At 69.8% G+C, this 18,395-nt stretch overlaps 3 protein-coding genes across 3 annotated transcripts; all 3 read left to right on the top strand.

Moving 5' to 3' along the window:
- The first annotated feature begins 508 nt into the window (after window positions 1-508).
- AJM1 (apical junction component 1 homolog) lies at window positions 509-5,108 on the top strand. Its single transcript, XM_060153722.1, has 2 exons — window positions 509-1,182; window positions 1,258-5,108. Exon 2 carries the CDS (start codon window positions 1,310-1,312, stop codon window positions 4,238-4,240), a length of 2,931 nt encoding a protein of 976 aa, XP_060009705.1. The 5' UTR covers window positions 509-1,182; window positions 1,258-1,309; the 3' UTR covers window positions 4,241-5,108.
- Window positions 5,109-6,544: 1,436 nt separating this feature from the next.
- On the top strand, window positions 6,545-8,095 carry PHPT1 (phosphohistidine phosphatase 1). Its single transcript, XM_060153721.1, has 3 exons — window positions 6,545-6,780; window positions 7,152-7,276; window positions 7,828-8,095. The coding sequence occupies exons 1-3, from the start codon at window positions 6,621-6,623 to the stop codon at window positions 7,918-7,920; spliced, it is 378 nt and encodes a 125-aa protein (XP_060009704.1). The 5' UTR covers window positions 6,545-6,620; the 3' UTR covers window positions 7,921-8,095.
- A 1,593-nt stretch (window positions 8,096-9,688) lies between these two features.
- MAMDC4 (MAM domain containing 4) lies at window positions 9,689-17,690 on the top strand. Its single transcript, XM_060153662.1, has 27 exons — window positions 9,689-9,734; window positions 10,401-10,508; window positions 10,582-10,755; window positions 10,835-10,960; window positions 11,148-11,278; window positions 11,362-11,446; window positions 11,597-11,722; window positions 11,895-12,032; window positions 12,123-12,211; window positions 12,297-12,470; window positions 12,730-12,814; window positions 12,900-13,079; window positions 13,183-13,308; window positions 13,469-13,600; window positions 14,150-14,266; window positions 14,433-14,567; window positions 14,687-14,823; window positions 14,894-15,113; window positions 15,215-15,352; window positions 15,460-15,578; window positions 15,664-15,754; window positions 15,908-16,054; window positions 16,233-16,367; window positions 16,467-16,594; window positions 16,700-16,808; window positions 17,331-17,521; window positions 17,649-17,690. The coding sequence occupies exons 1-27, from the start codon at window positions 9,689-9,691 to the stop codon at window positions 17,688-17,690; spliced, it is 3,429 nt and encodes a 1,142-aa protein (XP_060009645.1).
- The last annotated feature ends 705 nt before the right edge of the window (window positions 17,691-18,395 follow it).

Genomic DNA, 18,395 nt, shown 5'->3' with positions numbered 1-18,395 from the left:
GAGCACGCTCCCCCAGCCTGTGTGAGGAAGTGGGGACCTGTACCGCTGCCTGAGCTCCTCCCAGCCTGTCCAGGCTCTGGGTACCCAGTGAAGCCGGTGGCTCAGGTCTGAACGTGAGCCTGGTACGGAGGGCTGGACCCCAGCTCAGCCTGCATGCGGGGGCACGGAACCTCAGGTTTCCATGGCGCCTTCCCGAGCGGCTGTGGGGAGGGCCTGCCTGAGAACCGGGGGCGGCGGGGGCTTCACCCACCCACCGCCCTGCTTCCCGGCTGGCAGCCTCCTGGCCTGGTGCTTTGCTCAGGGACCCAGGGGCAGCCTCGAGCTCCTGGCTCACAAGCCCCCACGTGGTCCTGCAACCAGGGCCCGGTCGCCGGCTGCAGTGTACTCACTGCAAAGATGGGGGGTCGCTCTCCCGGGCTTTTCATGACAGCCCCAAAGATCTTAGTGGGTTTCGCCACCCCAAGATGAGGGAGAGTCAAAGGATGTTTCTGCAAAGGAAAGGGAGCTTTAGGGTCCACTGTGACCTTTGGAAGCATTACTCTGGCCTGGGCCACACGGAGAGTTGAGGGTGGGGCCGGCAAGTCCACGAGCCGAGATGCCTGGACCCGGTGGGGCCGCTTCAGGACCTGGGGCCTGACAGCGCTGGGGGAGGACTGCCTGTCCAGCCTAGCCAGCAGGTGGGGCGGGACGATCAGGTGACTGAGTGGAGCTGCTGAAGGCCGGGGCCGGGACCTCACACTGCAGCAGTGGAGGGCTCGCTCTGCACTGGGTCTTAAGGAGGGGGCTTCAGCCACCTGCTCTGTGAAGAAGTCTGTGAAGGCCCCAAAGGAGTACCCAGTTGCTCCAGCAGTGGGCACCACGGTGGTGGTCCTGGGATCACACCCCCACTCTTCCTACCCCGCTGCTGGCCTGTCCCAGGAAAGGGGGTCTACCCAAGCCTGCCCAGTGGTCACTAGTGGGCGCAGAAGTTCGGGAACCACTGCAATGACATCCCTGTTCTGGCTGACCCGCCTCATCCCAACAGAAAGTGGCACAGAAAGGATGGTCTGGATGAGGGGGCGGGACCTGAGTGGCCGGACAGCTGGCTTCCTCCTGCAGGTGCTTCTGACGCCAGCATGGAGCAAGTCCCTGCGGCCTCGGCCAAGGCCCGTGGCCAGGGCTGCCCCGCCCACTGTGCCCCAGGTAAGCCGGGCCAGCGCTGGGGGTTAGCGGGGCCTGGGCTACAGAGGGGCCGCCCTGACCCGCGTCTCCCCTCAGGGCGAAAGCCCCAAAAGGCCGAGTGAGCTGCAGCCTGGAGGCCTCTTTTAAGATGACCCGCACGGACCCGCCGGACCTGCTGGTGTCGACCGTGTACCAGGACATCAAGGTGGCGGCCCCGGGGCCCGTGTCGAGGCCCCCGCCATGTGAGCGCCCAATGGCCCGGCCTGCTGCGCCCGCGCCTTTCAACAAGCGCCACTGCCGCAGTTTCGATTTCCTGGAGGCACTGGACCGGGAGGCCATGGAGGCCCGTCCGGAGCCGCCGCCTCCGGAGCCCGCCGCGCCGCGCGCCCGATCCCACGACGGCGAGCCACGGCGCCGCGCCCGCTCCAAGAGCGCACCCCGTGCGGCCCCGGGCCTGGCGCCCGCACCCGCCTCGCCGCCTGTGCCGCCGCGCCGAGGCCGGGAGGCCCAGCGGGCGGCGCCGGCCGACGCATCGCCCCGCCGGGAGCCCGCGTACCCCGCGCTGCGCGCGCTCGCCAACGAGCTGCACCCCATCAAGCTGCAGCCTCAGCGGGGCGGCCCGGGCCGCATGGCGCCCCTGTGCGCCGCCGCCAACCGCTGTGCGCCGGCCGAGCCACCCGCGGGGTCGGCCCCCCACGTCCGCTGCCGCCTGGACGTCAAGCCCGACGACGCGGTGCTGCAGCATGCCGCCCGGAGCTCGAGGCCCTGCGGGCCCACCGAGACCGCGCCCTGGCCCCGCGCCGCCCCGCAGCTCCACGGCCTCACGGTGCCCGGGCCTCGCCACGTGGGGCTTTCGCTCACCCCCACCCCCAGTGACTCATACTGCGCCGACCCCCGGGCGCTGTACTGCGATGGGCCCCTTCTCGGGCCCCGAGACTACGCGGAGCGCCGGAGTCTGCCCTTCACCACCCCGCCGGGCCCCACCCAATTCTTCTACACCGAGGAACCCGAGGGCCACCCCGGTGGCTTCATGGCCAGCCCTGGACCGCCCTTCGACAGCTACTACCCCAGGCCCTTTCTGTCCGAAGAGCCACCCGGGCCCAGTCCAAGACACGGGGGCATCTACTATGCGGGGGAAGTTCGCACCTTCCCCGTCCAAGAACCACCCTCCCGTTCCTACTACGGGGAGGCCCCCCGAGCCTACGGCCCGCCCTGCGGCCCCCGCTACGCCCCCGAAGAGCCCCGGGCTCACCCCGCCGCCCGCCCCTTTTACACCGAGGACTTCGGGCGGTACCGCAATCGAGAGGCCCTGACGCGGACTTACCCACACCCGCGCAGCAGCCCGGCCTGGGGCGACTGGGGCCCGAGGCCTTACCGCACCCTGCAGGTGGCGCCTCCTCCCCCGGACCCCGGCCCGTTGCTCGCCTCGTGGCACGGCGGCACCGGCACCAGCCCACCCCGGCTAGCGACCGACAGCCGCCACTACTCGCGCTCCTGGGACAACATCCTGGCGCCCGCGCCGCGCCGCGAAGACCCACTGGGCCGCGGCCGCAGCTACGAGAACCTGCTGGGGCGCGAGGCACGGGAGCCGCGGGGCACATCCCCCGAAGGCCGGCGCCCGCCCGTCATAGTGAACCTGTCCACCTCGCCCAGACGCTACGCGGCGCTGTCGCTGTCCGAGACGTCGCTGTCGGAGAAGGGCCGTATGGGCGAGGGCCTGGCCCGAAACTGGTACGTCACGCCGGAGATCACCATCACCGACAACGACCTGCGCGCGGCTGAGCGCCCGAGCGCCAGGAGCTGGGAGCTGCTGGGGAGTCGCCCGCGGCCGCCTCCGCCCGCCGTCCCCGATGGCCCCGCCCCTGGCCGCCAGCGCAGCCTCGAACAGCTGGACGAGCTCATCACCGACCTGGTCATCGACTCGCGGCCCCCAGCCGGCCAAGCGCCCGAGCCCGCGTCCGACGGCCTGGGCCGCCAGCTGCGGCGCCTGCTAGACTCGCGACCCTCGGGCGCCGGGGTCCCGACGCGGGCACCGCGCTCGCCACCCCTGTCTGCCGGCAGCGCTGAGGAGCCCGCGGGCCCGGGTCAGGCGGCCGACGCGTCCCCGGAGCCCAGCGCCGACGAGGACGACCTGATGACCTGCTCCAATGCGCGCTGCGGGCGCACCGAGACCATGTTCAACGCCTGCCTCTACTTCAAGTCCTGCCACAGCTGCTACACCTACTACTGCTCGCGCCTCTGCCGCCGCGAGGACTGGGACGCGCACAAGGCGCGCTGCGTGTACGGCCGCGTGGGCAGCGTGTGCCGCCACGTGTTGCAATTCTGCCGCGACAGCGGCCCAGTGCACCGCGCCTTCTCGCGCATCGCGCGCGTCGGCTTCTTGTCGCGCGGCCGCGGCGTTCTCTTCCTGGGCTTCCCGAGTCCCGGCTCCGCAGACAACTTCCTGCGCTTCGGCCTCGAGGGGCTGCTGCTGTCGCCCACCTACCTGTCGCTGCGCGAGCTGGCCATGCACGCGGCGCCACTGGGCAGCTATGCTCGGGAGCTGGCGGCCGCCGGCCGCCTCTACGAGCCGGCGGAGTGCTTCCTGCTCAGCGTGTCCGTGGCCGTGGGCCCCGGCGCTGTGCCACCCGGCGCCCCTGCCCGGCCAGCTCCCGCGCCGCGCAGCCCCGGACCCACGGTGCGCAAGTTCGCCAAAGTGGCGCTGGCGGCCGGCAGCCCAGCACGGCCGCCCCCGGCGCGGGGCCGCGAACCCGACATGGAGACGTTGATCCTGACGCCGCCGCCCGGCACTGCGGGCCTGGACCAGGACGGCGAGGCGGGCCGGCGAGCACGCGAGGTGGCCTTCATCCACATCCAGCGAGAGCTGCGGCTCCGCGGCGTCTTACTACGCCACGAGTTCCCGCGCGTCTACCAGCAGCTCTGCGAGTTCGTCGAAGCCAACCGGCGCTTCACACCCACCACCATCTACCCCACGGACCGGCGCACAGGCCGTCCCTTCATGTGCATGATCATGGCCGCCTCCGAGCCACGCGCGCTAGACTGGGTGGCCAGTGCCAACCTGTTGGATGACATTATGTGAGCCGCGAGGGCGCGCCCGGGGCCCGCCCAGTCCACCCAGGGCCCACCCTGAACCCCATCCAGTCCACCCGAGCCCTGCCCAGTCCACTCAGGCCCCGCCCAGCTCGCCAAAAGCTCCGGCCCATCGCGTTCTCCACAGGCTCCGCCTTTCCCTCCGCCTTCCTGCGAACCCCCTTCCCCCCCAACCCCCAGACCAGTCCCGCCCGGCTCCCTCTACCCCAGCTCGCCTTCGGGCCTCCCCAAGGGCCGGTCCTCGGCCGCTTGGTGCTCCCCGCTGGGAGGCGGGGTGGGTCTGAGGACCAGCCCGCCCTGCCTTTACGCGGAGGGGTCACTGCTGCAGATCCCACCGCGCATAATCGGTTCGTCCGACCCCTGTCCGTCTGCAGGGCCTCCCTGGAACCTCTCCAACCCCGGCTCGCCCTGGTCCAGGATCCCGAGTCGACCAAAGCCTAGTCCCGTCCCTTTAAACACACTCCCCACCCGCCTCCTGTGGTCTGGGATGCGTCCTGCTCAGAGGCCTTTCCCCTCTAGAGGACACCCTGATTGGCCTCGGTGTGTCCGCATCCCAAGCACGTCCTGGCCTGATGGGCAGGGCCGGCGGGGACCTGCGCGTGGTGTCTCCGCTGGCCCCCATCCCTGCTGTGCCGGACCATGGCAAACTGACGGCGCTGCCCGCCCTGCTGCAGGGGTTGGGCAAGCAGCAGTGAAGGGGTACTCGGGGGTCCTCAGCCAAGGTGCAAGACACCCAGCCAGAGGGAAGGGAGTCCTGGGTGGGGGAAGCAGAGCGGACGTATGGGTAGGGGCGCTGGCCAGACCTGAGACCTGGCTGGGCGTGAGTCGGGCTGCCTGCCCTCACCCGACAGGATGGCCCTAGGACAGGATGGCCCTAGGACAGGATGGCCCTAGGCGTGTGCCAGGGCAGACCTGGGGTGCAAACGGCAGCGCAGGCCCTAACCACACAGGGAGGCAGGAAGCAGGTATACAGGGAGGCAGGAAGCAGGTGCACAGGATGGATTTGCCGAGGAGGCCGTCCAGCAGGGACCCTATTCCTAGGCACAGGGAGGACCAAAGAAGAGGGGCGTTCCCAGTTTGGAGCAGGGCGGGGAAAGCGTGGATGGGAGCAGGTTCGCCAGGGCGGTGGTCCACCGGAGGGGTGGGGGCGCGATTAAACAAACGCCCCCGAACGCTCGCTCTAGCCGTGCCCTGTGGTGCGGCCAGGGGGCCCGGCTCCGGCCCTCGGGAGCGCACGCTCGAGTGTCCGTCCTTCCCCGCCCTACCCCGGGGTGCCCGCTGGCCCTGGCCCGGGCTCCAAGGATGGCGAGCAACCTAGAGAGGGGGCAAGGCCGGGAGCCCGGAAGGGCCCTCCTGTAGCCCCCAGTCCCCCATTGGGGCCAGGTGGGGCATCGACTGAATTAAATTGTGGACCTCCCCCCCAAAACCCCGCCTCTGTTCCCGGCCCTCGCCCCTGACCGTGCACCCGCGCCCATCTCCCTCCCCTAAATGCCTGTGCGCCCACCTCGGCTCCGCGCATTTGCACCGGCCACGCGCCCCGCTTGCCCCACCCGCCTTCGCGGCCTCCCAAACTGGCCGCCGCACCCCCCGGCGTGGGTGCCTCCGCCTTCTGCCCCGCGCCTGAGGGCCGGCCCTCCAGGAAGGACCCTGGGCCGGGATTATTTCCAGAGGGCGAGCGCTTTCGAACCAAGGAAAATAAAACTCGAATGTAGCCATTGCTGCCTCATTCTTTGTGCGGGGGAGTGGGTGGCACGCGGGACGGAGACTTTCGGAGGCGTGGGGGGGGGGGCCTTCGGAAACCTGGGAGGGACACCATGGAGCAACGCGGAGTGGGAAGCAGGAGAGAGAGGCCCTCGGCCTCGGTGGGGGACTGGGGAGGGAGGCCCTCGGGCACGGGGTGGGGGGAACCCGGAGGGAAGCCAAGGGACAGCGGGAGCGGACAGCAGGATCGGTGTAGGGGAAGGGAGGCCTTCGGTCACGTGGGGGACGGCGCCAGGGCCGGCGCGCGTCCCTTGGGCCTCATGGGCCTCCTAACCCCCACCAAAGGGGCCTGTCACACCCCCCTCCTCCCCGCAAGCTCCCTGGAAACGAACTTTTACGGGGGCTGGATTGAGTCACCACCTACTCCCGGTCCCAAGTTCCTCTTTAAGTGGAGCCGGCGTGGTGTCTGGGCTGCAAGGAGCTGGATCGCGATTGGCCAGTCTGTGCCGCGGGTTGCCGCGTGGTTGGCTGAGGCACTGGGCTCGGGCAGCATGACCCCGCAGGATTGGTCATGGGCTCCCAGGCCCCGCCTCCCGCACTGTCGGCGCAGCCCCGGGTCGCGTGGGGGAAGGGCCGCGGGCCGCAGGGGGTGAGTGCGCTCCGGGAACATGACGGCGGCGGACCTCTCCCAGATCCCCGACGTGGACATCGACTCCGACGGCGTCTTCAAGTATGTGCTGATTCGAGTCCACGCGGTGCCGCCCTCCGGGGCCCCGGCGGGGGAGAGCAAAGAGATCGTTCGCGGCTACAAGTGGGCCGAGTACCACGGTGAGGGCGGGGCGGAGGGCCAGGGGGCGGGGTCTCCGGCGTCTGTGGGCGGGACTAGCCACGGCTGCGGGCGGGGCCGAGGGGCGTAGTGGGAGGTGATCCTGTACCCGGTTTCATCCCTGGCTGGCCCAGAGGAGCGTGGAGTACCCAGAGTCTGGAGTACCCAGATGGTCCTGGAGACGAGGGGCTGCCATGGCCCGACTCCTCCCTCCTAGTCCCAGCGCCCCTGCCCGGGTGCACCCCCTCCTCCATTTCATCCCTTCCCAGAGGGTCTCCTCTCCTGGGGAGGGAGCTGCTCAGAGCGGGGCTTCAGACCCCTTCAGCCTTCAAGGGCAGCCAGGGCGCGTGCTGAGCCCCCCTTCCTATCCCAGCGGACATCTATGACAAGGTATCAGGCGAGATGCAGAAGAAAGGCTATGACTGCGTGTGCCTGGGGGGCGGGCGCATCTCCCACCAGAGCCAGGACAAGAAGATCCATGTGTACGGCTACTCCATGGTGAGCCCACAGCCTCGGGCCTGGGTGGGCCGAGGGCCCCAGTCCTGGCTTGGGGAGACCTGGCCCTCCAAGCTGCCTGACCTGGGGTGCTCAGTTTTCCGGTCCTTCTCGGCGGCAGAACCCCCCCCATCCGGGGCCTGTAGGCTCCCCATTTCTCACGTGGCATGACACAGGAAGCACACGGGGTGGGAGGGAGCCGCCCCCTGCCCCTCTGCTCTGACGGTCTGCGTGCTGTTCCTGGTCCAAAAGCCTGACTGGCCGTCATCCTTTAGTGCTTTGAGGCCATCAGTGCTGGGGTGAAACTAAGAGGCCCCTGTCCCTCCCTTCACCAAGCTACCAGCAGATACACGGGGGCACCTAGAGGGGTCTGGGCCTCCAGCTAAAGGAACCTCCCTCAAGATCTGCTCACCCTGGTGGCCACGCTTCCACAGGAGAGCGCCCTGGTGTGGTCGGAGGGGATGACAGCCCCCTCCTGAGCTGGCCCCTGGTGTCCCTGCTGACCGGGCGCCCGGAGCCAGGACAGGGCTGTGAGAGCTGCCTTCTCCCTTCAGGGTTACGGTCGCGCCCAGCACTCCGTCTCCACTGAGAAGATCAAAGCCAGGTACCCTGACTACGAGGTCACCTGGGCCGACGACGGCTACTGAGGCCCACCTGAGACCAGCCACCTCCAGCGACCCACTTGGAACTCTGTTCTCAAGGCCACCTCCCAAGAGGCTGGGCTGCACCCCCTGGCACTTTGCCACCCTGGCCAGGCCTCAGTGCCCGGGGTTACCTCTCTGGGGAGAATTAAAAGCATCGTCACCTCTGCTGGTCCCTGAATGCTGTGTGTCTTGGCTTCTCTGTTCCTAGGTCACCTCTCTGTACCCCTGACTAGAGTGGGGGCAGCGGGTCACTCCTGGCTGCCCCTCACCCCGCTCCACCCCTGGGGGCCCCGGGAGTGGCAGTGCACACTCAGCCCTTTGGGGCCTGATAAGGGGGCCCCTGGGCTGCTGCCCCCGTTTATGGCCTGATTGCTTCTCCACGCACCTGCTATCCCCAAGGACATCTGGGAGGAGGCCTGACGAGCCCTTACGCAAGGAGCTAGGGCTGAGTCCCTCGCCTGCCGAGGCGGGGACCCATCCCAGTGTGCGGGGAGGGCAGGCGCCAGCAACCACCCTCCTGGCCAGCCGCCAACTGAGGTCATGAGTCAGGCAGTCTACGACCCCTCGACTCCAAGGTCAGGTCCCACGGCCCTGCGCCGCAGCCACAGGCTCTGCTCCAAGTAAACAGGCAGGGCTTCAGACCTGGAGCCGGGAGCCCCTCTCCCAAGACCCTTCTCTTGGCGCAGGGCTGTGGGGAGCGGAGGTGCCCCTTGCCGAGGCTGTGACCCTGCCGTGACAGCCTCCTGTGAGCCTCCAGGGCCCTCACGGGAGCCTGTCCAGGCAGGCACCATTGTGACCGCGTTTGAAAACGAGGAAAGGCTTCCCCGGTGGTCCAGTGGTTAAGAATCCGTCTTGCAATGCAGGGAAGGTGGGTTCGACCCCTGGTCGGGGAGCTAAGATCCCACGTGCTGCAGGGCAGCTAAGCCCACGCACCGCAACTACTGAGCCCGTGCGCCATAACAAAAGATCCCACGTGCAGCAACTAAGACCTGACGCAGCCAATAAATAAATAAATTTTAAAACAAAGATGAGGAAACTGAGGCTCAGGTGAGACAAGCTCCCCAGGCCGCACGGTAGTAAACTGCAGGTGGAGCCTGGCTCCAAATCCTCCAGGGGGGTCGGTGCCACAAGCCCCAGAGTCTCTAGGTTCCTCTGGACCCTGTGCCTGGCAGCGTCCAGCCCACACCGTTCAGGACACTTGCTGACGAATAGTCTGTCCATCGTTTGTAAGAGCAAGCGAAGAGGAACCCACAGGCTGAGCTATGGAGGCCAACGTCCCGGGTTGCTAGGGCTGCCCCAACCCGTGCAGGGAACTCAGGGGCTGGGTGTGGGGTTTGCACAAGCTGGTTTCCTACTGGCGACCCGGGCCAGGCTGAGCTGAATTCCCAGCAGGTGTGGGGTCAGAGACCCCGGGAGAAGCGGCCGAGGCCGGTGTCACTCGGTGCTGTCTCCAGTGGGGCCTCCACCCGGCAGGGCTGGGCAGCAGTGGGCATGATGGTCGGAGCCTGACCTTTGGCCTGAAGGAGCCAGGCAGGTGGGAGCCCACCTAGGCCAGGGGCCCCTCTCCTGGATGCTTTTACAGCCGGGTGCCCGTCCTTGTCAGCACAGGGCGGGGCCCGGCGAGGGGCCGCAGGTACAGATGGGGCTGAGCCCCACTCTCCGATTAGAGCAGAGTCAGCCGGTGGGGCCTCGGGCTGATGACCAGGAAAAGTGCCCACCAGGCTGGCCGGTGCACACACTGCCCCTTGGTCTCCCTCCCTCTGGCCTGACCATGTCTCTGCCCGGCCACCTCCTGCCCGTCTTGGTCCTGCTCCTGGGTGAGTCGTCGGGTCTGGCTCCCGAAGCAGGAGTGTCCGGGGGCTCGGGTGCTGGGCCTACAGAGAAGGAGGGGTTCAGGCCCTGGACGGCCTGCAGTGGGGGACGCAGGCGAGCCCGTGGGGTCCTGGGGATGGCCCCGCCGGGGAAGGGAGCTGCTCTCCCTGGCCTCCATCTCCACCTGGGCTCCCAGGTGAGAGGGCCCTGAGAGCAGATGGTGGTCAGCCACTCTTGACCTGGACAGAGCTTTGGGGGGCCTGGGCCACCCGTTGATGCAGCCCCTTGAGGGGGCCCCCTGCTGGCAGCCCCTCCGGTTTCTTGCTGGGCTCCTGTTCTCTTCCCCACGGAGTGTCCCACATCAGGGGTCCTTGGTCCCTCGCTCGCCCATGCACCCCCCATCCTGACACGCAGGCAGCCTCCCCAGGTCCAGTCATTCTCTGCTTGGCCCTGACAGGGACCCCCCAGGTGGCAGTTCTCTGGGTTCCAGGCCCCCAGACACAGACCCAGCCCCCTCCCTGCATGACTTCCTGGCCTGGACCCCAAAGCAGTGTGACCTATGTCCCGGGACGCCCGAGTCTGAGCAGTTTCTGGGCCATGGAACAGTCCCAGGCAAACTGGGATGTGGTGTCTCCCTACCCCAGGCCACCTGGCTGTCTCTCTGCTGGCAGCAAGGTCCCCGGGCTGGGCCTGGGGCCCCAGCCGCTGCAGAGCCCCCCGCGAGGCCGTGTGCAACTTCGTGTGTGACTGCAGGGGCTGCCCCGACGAGGCCCAGTGCGGTGAGCCAGGGCCGGGCGGGGAGCGGGTAGGGCCGGCGCCTGCAGGCACCCCAGCTGACCACCTGCCCTGCAGGTTACCACGGCGCCTCACCCACCCTGGGCGCCCCCTTCGCCTGCGACTTCGAGCAGGACTCCTGTGGCTGGCGGGACATGAGCACCTCGGGCTACAGCTGGCTCCGAGACCGGGCAGGGGCCACGCCGGAGGGTCCAGGGCCGCGCTCGGACCACACTCTGGGCACTGACCTCGGTGAGGCCTGGGCGGGTCTCCACACTAGCCCTCCCCTCTGTGCTTCCCGCGCGGCCTCCTGACCTCTCGGCCCGGCCAGGCTGGTACGCGGCTGCTGGTACACACGGCGGGAGAGAGGCGGCCACCGCAGCCCTGCGCTCCCCAGCCCTGCGTGAGGCAGCCCCCTCCTGTGAGCTGAGCCTCTGGTACCACGTGGCCTCTGGAGGTGCGGGCCGGACCGTGCGCCCGCGTGCGGGTCCCGAGGGGAGGGACCGGGAAAGGAAGGGGAGCTGCCGCAGAGACGGGAGGGCGCCCCAGGACGGGACGGGCAGGGGTCCTGGGGCGGGGCACAGCAGCCCCCGGGCGGGGGGAGGGGTCCCGGGGCCTGAGGTGCCTGGGGCGCCCCACTGCAGGTGTGGCCGAGCTGCGGCTGGAGCTGACCCACGGTGTGGAGACACTGACCCTGTGGCGGAGCTCGGGGCCCTGGGTCCCAGGCTGGCAGGAGCTGGTGGTGCCCACCGGCCGCATCCAGGGTGACTTCAGGGTGAGACGGGGACGGTCGCATGGTGGGGGCAGCGAGGAGGGTCTGAGCTCTGCCTGAGATCCCAGGGACCTCGCTCTCTTCAGGTGACCTTCTCTGCCACCCGAAACGCCACCCGCAGGGGTGCTGTGGCCTTGGACGACGTGGCCTTCTGGAGCTGTGGGTTGCCCAGTAAGGTCCCCAGGCCGTGAACACGCCCCTGGGTGGGGGAGGGGTTAGCAGGAGCCCGTGGTCCCCTCATTCCGGCCTTGAGCCTCTCCCCAAGCTGCCCTGACCCGGAGCCTTGGGGTGGGGGGGTGGGTTAACCCTCCCCCACCCTAGCCCCGCAGGCGCACTGCCCCCTTGGGCATCACCATTGCCAGAACAAGGCCTGCGTGGAGCCCCACCAGCTGTGCGACGGGGAGGACAACTGCGGCGACGGTTCAGATGAAGACACGCCCACCTGCAGTGAGCCGGGGCTGGCGGGGCCACGGGCGGGGGTTGTCCCTTGGCACGGTCCTTCTGGGGGTGAGGCAGCTCCTGTCCACCTGGAGCTGGGGCCATCAGCACAGGCCCGGGGAGGCGGGGGGCCCAGGGAGGAGGCCCCGCGTGGTAGCCGGAGCCCCGCTTCCCGCCCTAGACCACCACACGGCCACCGATTTTGAGAGGGGCCTGGGCCTGTGGAACCGCTCAGAGGGCTGGGCCCGGAACCACAGCGCGGGCGGCCCGCAGCACCCCGCCTGGCCGCACCGTGACCACAGCCGGAACAGCGCGCAGGGTGAGGCCCCCCGGGGACCCCGGCCGCCACCCGGGCCACGCTCGGCCACAGCGCCCCTGCCAGCCCGGCTCACGCCTGCTGTCTCCCCAGGCTCCTTCCTGGTGGCCGTGGCAGAGCCCAGCGCCCCAGCCATCCTCTCCAGCCCCGAGTTCCAGGCCTCGGCCCCCGAGAAGTGCTCGGTGAGGCGGGTGGAGGACACAGGGTGGCCACCCTGATCGCCCAGGCCCTGGAGAGCCTCCCCTGACATGCTCACTCCCCTTCCAGCTCACCTTCTATCACTACCTGCACGGGTCCGAGGCCGGCTGCCTCCAGGTGTTCCTGCAGACGCGGAGCGCTGGCGCCCCCCAGGCCGCTGTCCTGCTGCGCAGGCGCCACGGGGAACTGGGGGCCGCCTGGGTCCGAGACCGCGTTGACATCCAGAGCAAGCACCCCTTTCGGGTGAGGCTGGCGAGGGCAGCACCATGCAGGGACGTGGGGAGGTCCAGGGGCCCCTCAGGGAGTCCGGTCTGGGCCCCTCCGCTGTCTCAGCAGGAAGGCAAGCCAGAGGGGAGGAGGGGCTGCCCGCCGAGGCCCCTCCTGCAGGGCTGGGGTGGTGACGGGAGGGAGCGTCCAGCGATAGACAGGTACGAGGTGTGGGTCGTGGGGAGAGGGCTCGAGGGAGCAGACCCAGGGATGACAGAGCCGCCTCCGCCCTCAGATCCTCCTGGCCGGGCAGACGGGCCCGGGGGGCGTCGTGGGCCTGGATGACCTCATCCTGTCTGACCACTGCAAACCAGTCCCAGGTGAGCCTGCTGGGCACCCCCCCGCCCCCCGTGAGGAGAGGCACAGCCCCCACCCACCTGCCTGATCCCTGCTCTGCCCCCACAGAGGTGGCTGGCCCACCTCCTGGGCTCTGGGCTCCAGGTCCCCGGTCCCAGCTGTCCAGCCTGCAGCCCTGGAATTTCTGCGAGCCCGGACATCTCTTGTGTGGGGAGCTGTGTGTCCCCCCGGAGCAGCTGTGTGACTTCCGGCAGCAGTGCCCTGGGGGCGAGGACGAGCAGGAATGCGGTAAGAGGCGGAGCTGGGTGCGGGGGAGCCCTCACCTCCCCTCCCCCAGACCAGCCCCGCTCGCGGTGGTGGGCGGGACCGTTCACACCGGCTGCCATTGCAGGCACCACGGACTTCGAGTCCCCCTCGGCCGGGGGCTGGGAGGATGCCAGTGTGGGGCGGCTGCAGTGGGTGCGTCTCCCGGCCCAGGACAGCGGGAGCCCTGGCATGGACGCCAGCGGGGCCGCTGGTGAGGCCCGAGTGCCCCGCCCAGGGCAGCCTGCAGCCTGCCTTCCAACTGCACCCGCACAAGGGTCCCCGCTCTGCTTCTTTTCACCGGGGAGGGTCTCTGAATTGGGGGGTGTCCCCCATTCTCAGGAATCAGCTCTGAGACGCCTGCTCTTCCCCAGGGCACTTCCTGTCCGTGCAGAGGGCCTGGGGGCAGCTGGCAGAGCAGGCCCGCGTCCTCACACCCACCCTGGGCCCCTCTGGCCCCCGCTGTGAACTCCACATGGCTTACTATTTTCAGAGTCACCCCCAAGGTACCGCTGTCCCTCCAGGCCCTCTGCCCAGCCCTGGGGCGGAGGTGGGGCGGGCCAGCCCACAGTGACCCCTTACCAGGCTTCCTGGAGCTGGTCGTGGTGGAAGGCAGCAGCCGTGAGCTGGTGTGGCAGGCCGCGGGCAGCAGCTCCGGGGGCTGGAAAGTGGACACAGTCCTTCTCGGGGCTCGCCACCGGCCCTTCCGGGTGAGGCGGGCAGCCTGGGGCGGGGGGCGAGGGGCACGCGGAGCCGGCCCTGACTTACCGGCCCGTCCCCCGCGCCCCCGTAAAGCTGGAGTTCGTTGGGCTGCTGGACCTGGATGGCCCTGGCCAGCAGGGCGCCGCGGTGGACGGCGTGACCCTGAAGGACTGCAGCCCTGCGGCGGTCACCGAGAAAGGTGACCACCGTGGCCCGGTCCCCACCCAGGGGCCTCCCACCCAGGCCTCCTCGAGGAGCCCCCGGGAGTCCCCAGTCCGGGAGCAAGTCTCCCCCACCCTCTCGGGGCTCAGGAGGGCTGCGGGGGCTGCTGACCCCCGGTGCCTTACCCCCAGAGATCTCCTGCAACTTTGAGCGGGGCACCTGCGGCTGGTACACCGGCCACCTCACCGATGCCCACTGGCGCCGAGTCGAGAGCCGCGGCCCTGGGTACGACCACACCACAGGCCAAGGTGAGGCGGGGCGCCCCGACCTGGGGGCAGCTCTCAGACTCGGGGCGGCCTCCCATACCCACCCCGGGGGCCTCCCAGACCGGACTCCCAGGGGGCAGAGGGGAGCTCTGGGCTGAGTGTCCCCAGCCTGGCGTCTCTGCGGCTCAGCCCCACGGCCCGCCTGCAGGCCACTTCATGCTCCTAGACCCCACGGAACCCCCAGCCCAGGGCCCCGGTGCTCACCTGCTCACCTGGCCCCAGTCACCCGCGGCCGCTCAGGAGTGCCTCTCCTTCTGGTACCACCTCTATGGGCCCCAGATCGGTGAGACCCCGTGCTGGGCGGGGCCGCGGGGGAGGCCCGCGGGGGCTCGAGCTCTGTCTCTGGGCCCGTCGGGGCTCTCAGGAGGAGGTCTTGTCCCCTCCAAACGCTGCCTCCCCCAGGGACTCTGCGCCTGGCAGTGAGGCGAGAAGGGGAGGGAGGAAGGCACCTGTGGTCGCGGTCCGGCACCCACGGCAACCGCTGGCATGAGGCCTGGGCCACCCTCCGCCACCCGCAGGACTCCAGCGCCAAGTACCAAGTGAGGCCCGGTGCCCGGCAGAGGTGGGCAGGGCAAGGCCCCAGACAGCTGACCCCCCGCTGTCCCCCAGCTGCTGTTCGAGGGCCTCCGGGACGGGTACCACGGCACCATGGCGCTGGACGACATGACTGTGCGGCCCGGGCCCTGCTGGGCCCCCAAGCGCTGCTCCTTCGAGGACTCGGCCTGCGGCTTCTCCACGGGGGGCCGGGGCCTCTGGACACGCCAGGCCAATGCCACGGGCCAGGCGGCCCAGGGCCCCCCTGCAGACCACACCACAGAGACGGCTCAGGGTGCCGGCAGGGGGTGGGGCAGAGGCGTGGGGTGGGGGTGGGGAGCTGGGGGGCAGGGGCGGGGCGGGGGGGGCCGGCAGGCTGACGCTGGCACCCCCCAGGGCACTACATGGTGGTGGACACGAGCCCGCAGGCCCTGCCCCGTGGCCACGTGGCTTCCCTGATCTCAGAGGAGCACAGGCCCCTGGCCCAGGCCGCCTGCCTGACCTTCTGGTACCACCTGAGCCTCCGCAACCCAGGTGAGGGGCTGCCGGGAGCGGGGCCCGTGGGTGCCCTCAGGCCCCTGCTGGAGGCCGCTCGGGAGCCGCCCCTGCCGCTGACGGGGCTGTGGCTGCTCGGGCGGCAGGCACGCTGAGGGTCCACGTGGAGGAGGCTGAGAGGAGGCAGGTGCTCAGCATCGGCACCGATGGAGGGTTTGCCTGGCGCCTGGGCAGCGTGGACTTGCAGGCCGAGCGGGCCTGGAGGGTGAGCGGGGTGGAGGGCCTTCCTCACCCCCAAGGGCCATCCAGTGCCGACCGGAAGCGAGCCCCCCCGCCCTGTGCCCGCCCAGGTGGTGTTTGAGGCCGTGGCTGCCGGCGTGGAGCGCTCCTACATCGCGCTGGACGACCTGCTCCTCCAGGACGGGCCCTGCCCTCGGCCAGGTGGGAGCCCGCGGCCTGGCCCTGGGACCTGCCTGGCTCCTGGTGGTACCAGCTCCGTGCCTCCCCCGAGACGCCTGGCCTGACCTCTACCCCCCGCAGCGGTGGTGCCCCGGGGACGGGGGCAGCACCGCTTATTGCCCAAGTCCCTTGCAGCTTCCTGTGACTTTGAGGCTGGTCTGTGTGGCTGGAACCATCTGCCCTGGCCTGGCCTGGGCGGGTACAGCTGGGACTGGAGCAGTGGAGCCACGCCCTCCCGCTACCCCCAGCCGCCTGTGGACCACACCCTGGGCACAGAGGCAGGTGGGTCTGAGTCGGGAAGGGACCCCAGCGCCATACACACCCCCGGCCACACACCTCACTCACCCCAGTCCGGGCCAACCGGCCAGCCCAGCCAGGCTCCCGCCAGGGTCAGAGCCAAAGGTCAGGGGGGCCTGGCTCCATCCGGTCCACGGGGCACCGTGCCCTCTCTCGTTGCCAGGCCACTTTGCTCTCTTCGAAACGGGCGTGCTGGGCCCGGGGGGCCGAGCGGCCTGGCTGCGCAGCCAGCCACTGCCCGCCACCGAGGCCTCCTGCCTCCGCTTCTGGTACCACATGGGCTTTCCTGAGCATTTCTGTGAGTCGGGCCGGCAGCGAGGTGGTGGGGGCACCGGGCACGGGGGCAGCCCCGCCTCCCGCCGGGTCGGGGGTCTGACGCCTGGCCCCCTGCTCTCAGACAAGGGTGAGCTGAGGGTGCTCCTGAGCAGCGCCCGGGGTCAGCTGGCCGTGTGGGGCGCGGGCGGGCGCCTGCGGCACCAGTGGCTGGAAGGCCAGGTGGAAGTGGCCAGCGCCGAGGAGTTCCAGGTGAGGCCGGACCGCCCAGAGCCGGGGGACCTCAGGGGGCTCAGGAGCTCAGGAGGGGCCATCCTCCTCCTCGGGCCCACCCAGCCTCTTCTCCCTCCCGGTCAGATCGTGTTTGAAGCCACTCTGGGCGGCCAGCCAGCCCTGGGGCCCATTGCCCTGGATGACGTTGAGTACCTGGCCGGGCAACGTTGCCAGCTGCCTACACCCAGCCAGGGTAAGCCCTGCCCCGGGTCTGGGCCTCCACCACCTTCGGTGGTTCACGGCCCACGTGGCTGCCAGCGGCCTGCTCCTGGCTCAAGAGACCAGGAGAGCCACCGGGCCGGGCCCTGCACCGTCCCCTCGCTCGCCCGCTGTGCCCCATGCCGGGCTGGGCCGCCCCTGGCCCCTGTTCGCTCAGGACTGGGGCGCCCCTCCCCGGCCTCTGCACTCCGCGCCCCCACTTCCGGTCAGGCCAGAGGCCACAGCCAGCCTCTTGCTGCAGCACCTGCGGTTGCTGGTGTTCTGTGACAAAGGCGGGGTGGGGTCCTAGCCTGGGGCCACGACTCCCCCAGCTCCGCAGCTGGCAGCCGCCTGCCCACCAGGGCCCGGCCTCAGCTGGGAGCCTTGCGTGGGCACGACCGGCGCCCCTCCTCTAGCGGGGGGCGCAGAAGTCCTCAGGGCTGTGGGGACGGCCGTGCCCGGGCGTGGGGCTGACAGGGAGGGCTCGGGCCCCGCGCCCCGCGCCCCGCGCCCACAGGAGACACGGCAGTGGCCGCGTCGGTGCCAGCGGTGGTTGGCGGCACCCTCCTCCTCCTCCTCCTCCTGCTGCTGCTGCTGGTGTCGCTTGGGCTGGCGGGACGGCGCTGGCTGCAGAACAGGGCGGGCTGCCCCTTCTGGGGGGAGACGGACACCGTGGGCCCCAGCTTTGACAACATTCTCTTCAACGCGGTAGGAGCCCTGGGGGGGCGGCGGGCAGCAGCCCCCGAGCCCTGCACTCGGCTGGACGGTGAACAGGACCCTCCCACACGCGGGGCCACCGCTGCCCGGTGGCCGCAGATCTCCTCCTTCCTCCTAGGGCCATGTCACCCTGCCAGCATCGGTCACCAGCGACCAGTAGATGACGCAGAGAAGACCCCGTGGCCCAGGGACCAACACCTTCCCCACCCCCCAGGACGCGTCGAGCCCCTGCATCCCCCACCCTCACAGGGGCCGCAGCTACATACCCCAGCCATAAGTGGCCCGGCCCACAAGGGACCCCCCCGCTGGCCAGCCAAGGTTGAGGCCAGCAGGAAGCGGGGGCTCCCCGGGCTCCCCAGACCCAACCCGACCTGCCCAAGAGGATGTGCCCGGGGGCCCCTCCCACGTGCCTCAGTGGCTCAGGAGACTGGAAACAGGCAAGCCCCGGAGACGGCGCCAGGGGCTAGGGGCACCAGGAGGGAGGCGCAGCGGGACCTGAGAAGCCCCTGCCCCAGGCCGAGCGAGCCTCCGGCCAGCCTAGTGGTCCGACCCAGGCCCATCAGGGGCCCCACCTCACCGGGCGATTCTGCATCTGATTTAAGACAGAGAAATCCCCAGAGCTGCCGGTGACAGACTTAGGAGCAGACACTTAACTGGGTCCAAGGTGGCATGGAGCTGGACTTGTAGGAGGAATGCCCTGATGTGTCCCCTGTCCCAAATAAAGGTCACCGTGTCCACCCTCCCATGGTCAAGGTCCCCGCCCACACGCCACCCTCATCTAATAAAATGGAGCTGAGTCTTTCTGACCTAGGGACAGTCCCAGGCTCTGGTCTTCCACGAGGGAGATTCAGACACCACCCGCCAG

The sequence above is a fragment of the Lagenorhynchus albirostris genome, chromosome 7, assembly GCF_949774975.1.
Source record: "Lagenorhynchus albirostris chromosome 7, mLagAlb1.1, whole genome shotgun sequence".
NCBI lineage: Eukaryota > Metazoa > Chordata > Mammalia > Artiodactyla > Delphinidae > Lagenorhynchus > Lagenorhynchus albirostris.
The sequence above is the reverse complement of the archived record's forward strand: the minus strand, read 5'-3'. Positions and strand labels throughout refer to the sequence as shown.